This window comes from Falco cherrug, chromosome 2, assembly GCF_023634085.1.
Source record: "Falco cherrug isolate bFalChe1 chromosome 2, bFalChe1.pri, whole genome shotgun sequence".
In the NCBI taxonomy this organism is placed as follows: domain Eukaryota; kingdom Metazoa; phylum Chordata; class Aves; order Falconiformes; family Falconidae; genus Falco; species Falco cherrug.
Window position 1 is genome coordinate 58,375,825 of NC_073698.1, and position 12,869 is coordinate 58,388,693.

At 36.6% G+C, this 12,869-nt stretch overlaps 1 protein-coding gene across 5 annotated transcripts in view; it reads right to left on the reverse strand.

The window, feature by feature from the left end:
* The window catches only part of TMTC4 (transmembrane O-mannosyltransferase targeting cadherins 4), a 59,108-nt gene that overhangs the window by 6,084 nt on the left and 40,155 nt on the right, over nucleotides 1-12,869 (reverse strand). For 4 of the 5 annotated variants that reach the window (XM_055702701.1, XM_055702704.1, XM_055702703.1 and 1 more), the window contains 5 exons: nucleotides 6,560-6,639; nucleotides 6,280-6,387; nucleotides 6,016-6,157; nucleotides 5,239-5,353; nucleotides 4,628-4,740 (listed from right to left, as the gene is read on the reverse strand). In XM_055702701.1, coding sequence (XP_055558676.1) covers nucleotides 4,628-4,740; nucleotides 5,239-5,353; nucleotides 6,016-6,157; nucleotides 6,280-6,387; nucleotides 6,560-6,639 — 558 coding nt within the window. The remainder of the gene's footprint in view (nucleotides 1-4,627; nucleotides 4,741-5,238; nucleotides 5,354-6,015; nucleotides 6,158-6,279; nucleotides 6,388-6,559; nucleotides 6,640-12,869) is intronic. The other variant, XR_008730996.1, reaches the window with a different exon arrangement.

Genomic DNA, 12,869 nt, shown 5'->3' on the forward strand with positions numbered 1-12,869 from the left:
TCTTCTCCCTGAGACTTCTCTGCTCCAGGCTCAACCTTTCCCCATAGGAAATATGCTCTAGTCCCTTCATCATCTTTGTGGCCCTTTGCTGGGTTCTTCCCAGTATGTCCATGGCTCTCTGGGAACTGGACACAGGACTCCAGGTGAGGACTCACCAGCAGAGAGGATCACCTCCTTCAACCTGCTGGTAACACTCCTAACACAACCCAGGATACCGTTAGCCTTCTTTGCTGCAAGGACACATTGCTGGTTCATGTTCAATGATTCTGGTATTCACCATGATACTCAAGTACTTTTCTGCCAAGCTCCTCTCCAGCTGGGTGGCTCCCAGCATATACTGTCCTGGGGTTGTTCCCCTCCAGCTGCAAGGCTTTGCACTTCCCCTTGTTGAACTGCATGAGTTTCCTACCAACCCATTTCCTCAACCTGTTTAGGTCCCTCTGGATGGCATCATGACCCGCTGGTATATCAGCCACTCCTCTCAGTTCTGTGTCATCTGCAAACTGGCTGAGGGTACACTCTTCCCCATCACCCAGATCAGTAATGAAGATGTTGAACAGGACTGGACTGCAGGAATCTCACGAAATTCTACAGGAGTAAATGCAAAGTCCTGTATCTGGGATAGGATAACCCCACACAAAAGTAAAGGCTGGGAGGCAACTGTCTAGGGAACAGCTCTATAGAAATGGATCTGGTGGGCCTGGTAAGACAGCAAACTGAATAAAACCCACCAGCACACCCTCACAGCAAGGATAACCAACCACATCTTGGGCTGTATTAAGTAGCAGTACAGCCAGCAGGTCCAGGGAAGTAATCTTTCTCCTCTGTTAGCACTTGTGAGACCACGTCTGGAGTATGTGTTTTTGTTGGGGCCCTCCATTACAAGACAGACATGAACATACTTTAGTGAGTCCAGCTGACAGCCACCAAGATGGTTAGGGGCTAGAGCACAAGATGCACACAAAGCGGCTGAAAGAACTGGATCTCTTCAGTCTTCAAAAGATGATGAAGGGTAGACCTTATTGCTATCTACAACTACTTGATCAGATGATACAGAGAAGATGGAGACAGACCCTTCTCACAAGTCTGTGAGATGGGATGAGTCACAATGGATGCAAGCTGGCATATGAGAAATTCCAATTAGATAAAAGGAAACTTTTTTTTTTTTTTTTTTACCATAAGGGTGGGTCAAGCACTGGAAGACTGTCCAGAGAGGATTTAGAATCTCCATCCATACAGATGTTCAAGATTCAGCTGGTGATTGCCCTGTTTGGGTCAAAGGTTGGACTAGATGACCTCTAGATGTCCTTTCCAGTCAAAATTATAATATGATTATAACTCAGTCACCTAAGAAACACACTGAGACTCAAACATTTGGCAAGCCTAGTGGTGTTGCAAGATAACCTCCTCATTTCATGCCACCATCCAAGCCTAAAAATAACAGTGGATTGGCACTTGAAAGCATGTAGTTATCAGAAGTCCTACAAAGTTGTGTTTTTCCCCCTGCAAATTTTAGTATTTTGATCTAGTAAGTAAATATCTGCTTTCTTCACTGGGCAGGTTAACAGCAAAGTGAATGATGTGTTGTCCAATTAATTCAGTCTTATGCCTAAAAGTTGCCACCTACATAAAGGAAAAAAATACCTAAATGTATAGACTCACCCTTTAACTGAAGCATGATGGGACAATATGTGCAATGCATTCCCAGAAAATTTAATGAAATAGATTCTCACAGTTGGCTGCCATTACCATGGATCTTCAACTACATGCTGAAAACACTTTTATTGCCACTACTTTGCTCAGCAGCTAGTAGAAACATACTGGCTGATTAAAGGCTATTTGAGGTGCATCATATTCATATTACTACAGATATATGGAGTAAATATACATTCCAGTACAGCAGTGATATTTCAAATTGCTGTATCTTGCCAAATCTTTAAGTCTTGCCAAGAAACTTGCACACTACATATAGCGAAGGCTTTGGGTAAGCACACTGCATTCCATCTGCTGCCAAGGCCAACAGCACAAAACTGTAGTCTGGCTTTATTTCAAATATAAAAAATGCTGAATGGTTTCAATTTATTGTACTTTTTACAGAAAAAGCATGGATGTATACATAACAAAAATACAGCATACATTTTCAAAGAACTAAGGATAGCTTGGTTCTTCATCCATTGTGACAAGAACAAGAATTTAAAGGAAAACTCTAACTTGGTATAACAGATGTTAATTAAAAAACAAAACAACCCCACCAAAACAACCCATCCTTTATGTGCTTTTGTTTCTGGAACAATAAATAATTCATGAGTAGATACAAACAGAAATAAAGGGTTAGGGTTTTTTTCAGTCACTTAGCAAAACCATCTTCTGCTGAAAATCAAAGTGCATTTGAAACTGAAGAATACTGTGTGCTTATTGGAAGGAAATCTCTCTTAACATAGTAAAACCTTTTCGACTCTGATTACTACATGCTTTCAAGAGATAACAAAAAACCCAGGACAAATCTTACTTTATGGCAACTGAGCCAATACAGTAACAACTTTTATACAGACACATAACACGTAACCTAATAAATGAAATGCCTGAGGTTATACAACACATCAGATACAGCCAGGCAGCCCTCTGAATATTACCTCCATCACCTTGACAGTCTTTACCCTCCCCCTCCTTCTCCCCATCCCAAACACTCAATAAAAATCCTTAGAGCGCCATCCATTTCTATGTTTTTACATGGCATGGGGGCAGACAAGAAATCTGACTTTCCCGTGCTTTTTATAAGTCTTTTAGCATTCTCCCATTTAAAAAACTCTGTATCTCCTCTTTCCAGGTGATGCAAAATACAGTTGCTGAGATCATAACCTTTTCTAAGTAAGTCCACTTTCCAGTTCCCTTAATTTGCTCTCCCTGTTATAACCCATCAGTTTCAAGTGACTAGTTCAGTCCTTTTGCTCTGTGCAAACCTACTACTCCATACTGAACTATTAAAACACTCACTGGCTCCCTGCTTTCTTCTGCGGGCTCCACTGCTCCTTCTGCTTTTTTCAGGATGCTGACTTGAAAGCTTCACTTTCCTCTACTATCATTTCTACTTTGTCTCCAACACATTCCCCTGCAGCAAAATGACCTTTCAGAGCTAGCAATCAAAATCACTACCTCCTTTTTATTTTTTAAATCCACCAAGACAGACTTGTTTCTCCTACACCTGGAGAAGTTTCATAGCTTGTTTTCAACTTATTTTTCCTACTTATTTCCTTATAAATGCTCTTTATTCTGTCATGCTGCATTCTGCTCTTGATGAATAACTATACAATTCTCTACTCTTTCACAGTCATGACTCACCAAAATAATGCTAGCAATTACCTCCTCTATAATCTCATCCCTTATATGTTCTGGATATAAATTTGTATCCTTCTGGAACTTTATTAAACTAATCTAAAACATATATTTTATAACAGTCTTAGGCAGAGAGAGAAAAGAAATAGAGCATATAGAGAAAAAGGTCTACATCCAGTCTACAGAAACAGTAATGGAGCATCTAATAGCATCATTAACACAAATAAAAGCAAGTGCTGGGTTGTCACAGGCCCTGGCTTCACATGTGGACAAGGTCATGACTGCGCAGCTGAATATGACTGTAGCAATTTAAGTGGACATAGTAACCTGTGGAAAAATGTGTCTATTCTGAGAAGTTTCACCTCATGAAATCTTCTTACTTGGTGTATACTGAGGATGTTCCTTCGGTGCTGCTAACATCACTACTCAGAAAGCCATAAAACCCCCGAAAGCCAGAGTTCAGTAAATGTTTTTCTGAGGAATATGAAAAACTTCCTTGATCATTAATTTGTCCCCATCACATACATAAATCAGTGACTATAGAGTCAATTAAAACAACTAAATATATTAACTGTGTATGATTTATTCTCTAACAGCTCATACAATTCCTTTTTGAAAAGAGCTCATTCTCATCAGTTCCATTAGATTTACCACTACTACTTGTAAATATAAGTAGGTAATGCTGAGGTACCACTCGCAGGCTGGTCCACTGCATCCAAGAGGAAGTTCAATACATTGCTCGACGCATGGACTTTTACTCAAAGTATTCTGAGATTACCCAAGTACCTCATCCTCAGTCTGGGGTTAGCAAAATCTATATATATCTATTCTAGACAGTGTCAGAAGCAAAGAGGCTACAATTCATATTGGGTAATGGTAAATCTTGCTGCCTTTACATACCGAAAGCACAAGGACTAGCATCTCACATCTAATTTTAGTTCCTGAACCAAAGCGTCTAAATCAGAGCAGGCTCTCTCTACCGGCAGGGAAGCAATACAAGACCCTAACTGCCCTCTAGTGTGCTTAAGAGCCTATTCCTCTCCACTGACCACTGACATCGTTTAGGGCAGCAACATTCATAATGCAGGCATCTAAAATAAGGTGGGATGAACTTAGGCCAGAATCACACAGCAATACTGGGACAGAAATGGGCATTGAAACCTGATTATCCAAGTCATAGTCCACGATGACCTCCTCAACCACTTTCTATGAAACATTTACGTAGAGCTTAAAAAGGAAAAAAACCCACCAAACAAACCCAAAACCCAGCACTCAGAAAGCTCTAGTTACCTACCTTATATTTTTGCGATTTCCCCAGTACATTTGCCAATGAAAACATAAGTGAATGATCATTAGGTATCAATTCCAGGGCCTCTCTTCCAACTGCTTCTGCTTGAGCTAGATTGCCTGGGAGCCCATGCAGTGGAAAAAGAGAAGACATCTTTTAACACAGTCTTATTAGATACTTTTCATGCTGCAAGCACGAATATTGTATAAATAGCTGACTACATGTATTTCTAAAGAAAACCAGGTATCTCTCTCACACACACATGTCAAATCCCACAGAATAAGACAACAGGAAACCTCCATTTTGTTTTCAACAGGTAAGAACTTCAGAAGAGCAACAAAGCAAAGATTCAAAACTTCTGAAGTTTGGTCTATACAAACTTCAGTAGAAACATGCTTGCACAACGATAGCATTTCAAATAAGGATCAGAAAATCAATTTATGGGCTGGATTTCAAGTGATGCTTTAAAACCACTGAATCAGAAGGGATTTGTATATTTATAGAGAGATTCTGGGTAGCCAAAGAAGAGGCAGAAGTCCTTTTAGGTAAATAAAGATAAAGCTTTCAGTTTTGCTAGACACTGAATTATTCATTAAAACATTCAAATAGGCTTATACCTGTGTTATCAAGCAATATAATCATATTGTTCCAAGCCAAACTATGCTCTGGTTTCAGAACTGTGGCATTCCTCCATGCATTCAATGCATCTATATGGCGATTCAAATCTGCATACTAAAAAGGAAGAAAACCCCAGTAATTTCACTCTGATTTGCTTTACTTTCCTATCATGCACTAAAGACACCAAAGAGTTGTTAATGTCTCATATCTTTCTAGCATAACTTGTTTTTATAGACAAAAATAAGAAATGTAAAAAGAGTACTATGGTAGTATGGAGGATAGAGTGCTATATACTATTTTTACCCTGCTTTTCTCTGAAAGCCAGACTTGTTTTCAAATATGCATGTACCAATAGGATAAGGAGGAAAATCAGCATACAATTTAGAAATCTACACAAAAGAATAAATAATTACTTTATATAAATATTTGCAAAATCTAAATGGAGGTTTTTTGGCATAGTTATACTACCTAACAGCATAGCAATGATTGCAAAACAGTCTGATATTGCGAAATTATTAATCTCTCTTGAACAAAAAAGACCACAATATATTTTTGTTTATACCTCTTCAAATGAAAAAGTAGGACTACCAAAGGTTGTATGGAAACAAGTATAATGCGAAAGCAATAGGAAAAGCTACCAAAAATATGAAATCACCCTGAACTACAAACCAAGCAAACTGGAATAACTATCAACATTTAACAGGATAGCAGAATTTATATATATACATACACACACAGATTCCTGTCATGTCTATAATTTATTCAAAAGCACTTACCAACCGCCCTAAATTGTAGTAACAATCTGGATATTTTTTCCTGTGTTTAATTGCTGTCCAGTAGCTTTGCTCTGCTTCTTCAAACCTTCTTAAACTGTTCTGTACTATTCCTAGATTCATCCACGCAGCAGCAAAATCAGGCCTGGGCAAATTGGGAAAAAAAAAACATGAGAGAGGACAACTGACCATTTGGAACACAAGATCCTATTGCATAATTTCTGCTCAGTTGTTGCAAAACACTGATTAGCATTGTTCTAAACATACTGTATTTGTACAGCCAAAGACAGCAACTCCTCTGCTTCTTGAAGCTCATTTCTTTCTTTCAGAATATTTCCAAGGTTGTTCATGGCATGTACATATTTAGGATTCAACCTAAAATTTAAATTTTAAGAGATTATTATTATGTATAGGACATGTATTACTATGCAAATCGCTAGCTCTTGCAATGCTGCAGATCATGAAAATGAAGACCTAAGCATTTTCTTCATGTTAAACATGAAAGCAATTTTAGCATAGATCATTAAAGCAGTAAAATTCCAAATACCTTACAGCTTCTCTGTAGTATTTGATTGCAGCACTTTGATTTCCTTTGTCAGCCAGGTTTTTGCCAACATTGTAGTGCACCTGAAAACACAGATGAACATTCTACCAGCTGCTATACAGTCAGATATTTTGTGGAGCCAAGTTGCTAAAAATTCTTACTCCAAATAGAAACAGTCCCCACTTGCATCATTCAATGCTGGCTTTTGTTGTTGGTGGGTACTTAAGACTGGACAACATATACAATGAAGACAGCAAGACAAAATATGAGGAATAAATTAATAAATCAGATTACCTGTTTCAGCTATTTAAGAAAGATTCTTAAATATCTTAAAAATCAAGAATCACTTCTTGATTTTACAAATGAGCCCACCACACCTTCCACAAGACTTTTTAATATGGAGACCTCCTGTTCTTCATTTCATTTATGTGTTAGATATATAAGAGAAAGTCTGACTCAAATCAAATCCACCATAGCAGAAGAAACACTACAGCAATGTAAGTGTTGATTAAACTTTGCTTTCACTATAGCATATACTAGAAGAAACAGGAAAACTAAGCTCCAAATTTCGAAAACAAACAAAAAAGTATCACACACATACTATTATTGTCTTGGGATAAAAATACATAAAAGAACATTTCTAAAATAGAAATAATGTGCATAGCAAAATGTTGGAGTCCTTGCCTGTTAAAAATGGGAGAATGAAGGATGGGTCTAGAGTTTTCACATATGGCTACAGGGAAGAAAATGCATTATCTGAACTTAGGCAAGGACTAGATAGGAATAAATACACTTCATGACATCTGAGTTGGAAGACATCTCAAATGCTACTTTAAGACAAATCTCAGAAGACGATGTCAGAAAAAACAGAAAAGTACTGTGAGTACAGACTCCTGAAAATAGATTTCTCAGCAACTAGATCAGAACTCATTATTTAGATGACCTCACTATTTGAAAACAAATTATATATACTTCATCTAAAACAAACACACATTGTAATTTCTTCCATACTTTGAAAATCTAATTCAAATAATTTCAAAAAACACTATGCAGGAATTACTTCTGATTAAAGTACAAAAAGATAGGTTTGTAATTCATTTAGATAACTCTAATTCACCTCCTACAGTCAAAAAAGGATTTTATCTTATATATCCATCAAATTAATTGGCAGAATACCCAAGACCTATTGATCCAGCACACATAATTTTGTTCGAACTCAACTGTTAGGGTATTTAATCGTTGGATTCTATCTCTATATGATTGTGACTATGCAGTAACATACCATCCACAAATAAAGTTGAGAACATTTTCCGTGCTTTCTAGAATGAGTGAAAAAGTAGTTTCACTGGTTACTGGTTTTACAGAGAGCAAAGCTTACTAAGCATACACAGAAGCAGCTCCTCAAACTGTAAGACATAAAATAGCACACAATTTCAGCATCCCATAAAAGCACTTCTAGCACAGCTTCCAAGAAAAAAAAATATCCAGGCACTTCCATTGTACATTCATAAAAATATGACAAGGCCCATGCCAACAAAGCAATGGAATGATACATTTATATCAAGACATAGCCATTCCTAAGTGACTGTGGGGAAAAAAAATAAGGAAAGAAAAAGGCAGAATAGCATTGTTTTCTCAGGAATCATTACAGTAAAATGTTTCTTAGGACTGAATTTATTTATATATCTCTTCCAGAAAATTTTCAGCACACTATAATAAAGTTCTTACCAAACTGGATTGCTCTAATTATATATGCTGAACTTTACAGACTCAAAATTTATTCTGAGGAAATGAGGTTACTAAACTTTGCTGTTTTTCCAGACAAAAGATAAATTGTGGCAAAACAGAAGAAATAAGAAAAGATTTCACTCAATAACACATATTAGCCCTCAAAATACCTGACTTCACACTTCAATATCAGCAAACAAGATTACATTTCAACTGATTCAATTTCTTTCAAGAAGCTTTACAAAAGTCTTTTTTATTTTTATGTTTTACAAAAGTCATAAGCATTACTGAAAAATTAAAAGACTAGGGACAGAACATATGAGAAAAGACTTGGTATACACCAACCATTCAGTGTTTAACATCAGCAGTCTTATGTTAGGAAACAGTCTGCATTTCACTTTCTATTTTTCTCAGTTTTTTAAAACATGTATCTTCTTCATATCCATTTCTATCTCAAAAGCAACAGCAGCAAGAATATTTTTCTCATGTAACAGAATTGTGCAGACTGCAGAAATCTGATAGATTATCAATTCTCTTAAGTCAAAACATTAAATAAAATATTAAGTTTACCTGTCCATCTTGTGAACTAAAAATATGTACTATAGTCTATTAAAACCAATAGCAAAATCATTTAAATAAACTATTAGCATTTTTGATGGTGTATTTTTTCTGTCCTCAGATAAAGCTTCTCATGAAAGGAAACTACGTTTCTCTATAATACCCCCGGAAAATGAAGAGCTCCTTGTTACATGTAGGTTTCCTAACTTCCCTTCAAGTGAAATTGTAGCTTTAGTTCCTCTGAATATGGTGGTGACAGAGAAGAAGGGAAGAGAAGAAAAACTAAAACAAATGTACCAAAAGAACTCCTCAGCCTACCACAAATATAGTATGGAGGGAAGATTTTCCTTTCCTAATCAAACATTTAAGAGCAGACACGGCATTTCATTATTAAATGACTGAAGATATATATCAACTAGAGTTATGTATTCCATTATGCCCACATGCTCCTTTATCAACCCTAACCAGGTAATTTACAGTAATAGCTCTAAAAGGAGCTATTTCTCAGGGACGCATAGCAACACAGTATTCTCCAAAATCAAGGCAATTAGGTAAAAATACCCTAGGGTGGAACCTAGTTGATCTTACCAGACATGTGCTGTTTAAAGTTAACATAAGCATGGCACCATAGCCTAGCCAAAGAATTGGCTCTATGCGTTTGTCTGTTTGCAACACCTCAATTGGCCTAAGAAACCAGTGTAAAAGAGCAAAAGCCCTGTATATTATTCTATGTTAGACATACATAGTGCTTAAACTCTTAAGTGCTTAAATGTATAGGTACATTTAAATGAGCAAGAGAGGAAAAAAAATATTTTCCTGTAAAAAAGCAAAATTACTGTCAAACTGATTTTTTAGTTTGGTGGTTGGTTTTTTTAATCTTCTTCAAATCAACGTAGGAAGAAACTGAAATGTAGTATCATCTTTTAGGAGGTAAACGCCCTCAGCAGGAGCACTACTATTATAAACTATTTTATTGTCTCTTCTAGCTGCTTATAATCACCCTTTCAGCAAATATTAACATTTGCTGAGAAGGATGGAAGCAAAGCACAGATGTCAAAATTTCTACAGAAATGTGCAGATGCTTCTGTTCAATGCCAGCTTATTTCAAACAATTTTTTCTACTACTGAAATTCTGTTTTTAAAATAATCTTCACATTTTGTTTGTGCAGCTAATGTTGTCTAAAGGTTCTTCTTCATGACTATGCTTGTATACAAAAAAATTGACATCTAAAATGGTATCCGTGTGGGAAAACACTGCAGATAGCCTCTATAAACACAGGCCACAGTACTTAAGGTAAATTCTGCAGAAGAATTTGGTAGGTAAAAAGGTAAATTCCCCTTTTAATATATAGCACAGAAAAAAAATGTCTTAATATCTAATGGAAATGCTCTCTAGATCAGCTTCATAAATCCTTAAAAAGCACTAAATCTTGTTCTGTTACAAAGAGGTTTTACAAGACCTTTTAAGAAAGTATGAAAGGTAATCTCACAAACTGTTGTACATTTTCAGTATTAGCATAGCTTGTCTTTAGGCAAACTGTAATTATTACAAGTTTGTCAAAGGATCAAGTACAAAGTTACTACCCTTAGTATGTATGTCAAGGCAGACTGATTAGTAACACATTTTGTCGTACTGCAACTTCCTTACTTATCATTGCAGAAAAGTTGCTACTGAAACGGGTTCTTTTCTATCCTTTAGAGAAAAGCCAGTAGCAAGGAGACCACAGAGATTACATACAGAATGTTAGTGATTTACAATCATTTAATTTATTTCAAATCTAGGAAAAGAAAAATGGTGGCTATTTCCCATGTATTTAACAATGCAATTGCAAATTTTATTTAGATAATCAGAGGAAGTCATCCAGAAACACAGGGCATCTCTGGATTCTTAAAAACTGACACGGCTTTGCTAAAAGCCAAGAAAACCTGGCACTTCCAACAGTGCCAACACTTCAAACAGCAAAAAAAGGCAGTCAAATGAGCATTTTTGGGAATAATCTTTAAAATTAAAAGAAACAATGCATAATGACCTCAGAAGGTGAAAAGCGATACAGCAATGTCAAGAAATTGTGAACAGCCGTAGGGCAAAGGCAAAATCTCACACAACCTTATGTATCCACATCTGCTCTAGTTGTCAGGACTTCCTTTTATCATCAGTGGAAGGAAACATACAGATCTAGGGTGCAGTCCTTCTGGCCTATGTCAGTCATTTAGTCCAAGGTGATGATGAACCATGTGCTAAAAGGGACAGCTTCTCCTCCCCAGTTATAAAAGTAGCCCAGATGACTTGCTCAGATTTAGATGTCTGAAGCTAAGGAATAAACCAAAGCCAGCAGTCTGATACGGTGAAAGAGTAGTTATGCTTTTATCATAGCCTGTAATTAGATATTTCAGCACTTCAACAAAGCACTCCAGGATATACTTGCAACATAACGTCAAATGTAAAGACACAAAATTGGATCCAGTGAGCCTTTTAAGCCAGCAGCACTGAAATATTCCACATTCATAAACTACCTGTAACATATAATCAACATATCAGCAGAAAACAGTCTCTATAATTGTTCACAAAATTTGCCTTAGTAGAAACACCACAGGCCTGGTTCTAACTCATACTAGTGTATGTCACTAATGAGCTCCAGGAATTAAGTCTATACGGTATGAAAAAAGGTGGTAAGAGGAAATAGAATCAATACACATGGACCTTCTGTTCAGCTAAGAAAAATACTGCCAAATGTAATCAAAATGTATACTGTTTCAGCCTAACAACCTTTGAAACCAACCTAACTGCAGGACCATGCAAGTTCAAATGTGTGACATATTCCTGGACATGTTTAACCAAGATCTGTAACATGCTTCTCTCTTGCTCCTTAAAAAAACTAAAAAACCAAACCATATAACATATATATTTAAAATATTTACAATAAATAACTTTTAAAATAATTTCAAAAATATTTAAAATATTTAAAAATCTGTATTATAAACCTTTTTTTCTAAAGTAAAAATTTTTATAACTTCATTATAGTACCTGCTCATTTCCTATAAGTTTTAAAATCACTAGGCAATGTTTATCAAAGCTGATCCTAAATTTCATCCTCTTGAGCTAGATGCATCCGTCACTCAAGGGGGCAGATTCACTAGTATGCCACCAGACAATCTGATTTAATGCAGTTTCCACACCTCCATCTAAAGAGATGTTTAAAGAAAATGAGTCCTGAAATTAGAGATGGCAGTGCTGTAACTACTTGTTACTTAGCATTAAGGTAAGTTTACTGTACGCTGCTCACATACAGACAATTTGGAATTGAAGAGACCTGTACCACAAAACCTGAATGAGGAGCTGCAGCTTTTGTTGCTATTTGGGAGACAACTGGAGATTCTGGAATGCTGCTACATAAGGGAAGTAAAGCATGATCACATTACACATATTAAAGATGTTCCAAAAACAACAGGAAAAAGTTATTATCTGCATTTTATCTTTTGGTCTGCATCAACCTCCCACTGAAATAAATGGGCCACTGAAATAAAGTCCTGTGGAGTAATTTTTAAAGGAAGCCTGCGATTTCAAGACAACAACAGAAGATCAGAACAGAACCTAGTTCCAATTCTTACATTTACCTTGTGACAAATTGAGTAAATATAGCTGAGTCCATAAAGAAAAAAAAAAAAAAAAAAAAAAGACTGGCTCTTATACATGGACTCTCTAATGCTGTTGCCTAGAAAAGATCCCTACTATTGTGACTTCAAAGTTACTCCTTCAGCAAAATTGGAATGCGAGCCTACAAAACCCTCCCTGTTCACATCACCGCACTTTCCATTTGCACAAGCTGTCACTAGCAGCAATACAGCTCAGGCATGTCTACATGGCCCAATGTTGACAAACACAAGCTCATTTTCCCTGTACACTCATTGGCTTTGAACCAGCTGCATTAGTTCAGTAGCTTGCACACAGCTTATCGGCTCAAGCACAGCACTGTGCGAACACAGCCACACAGCTTCCCAGGCAGACATGGCTTGAGTCCAAGGAGCT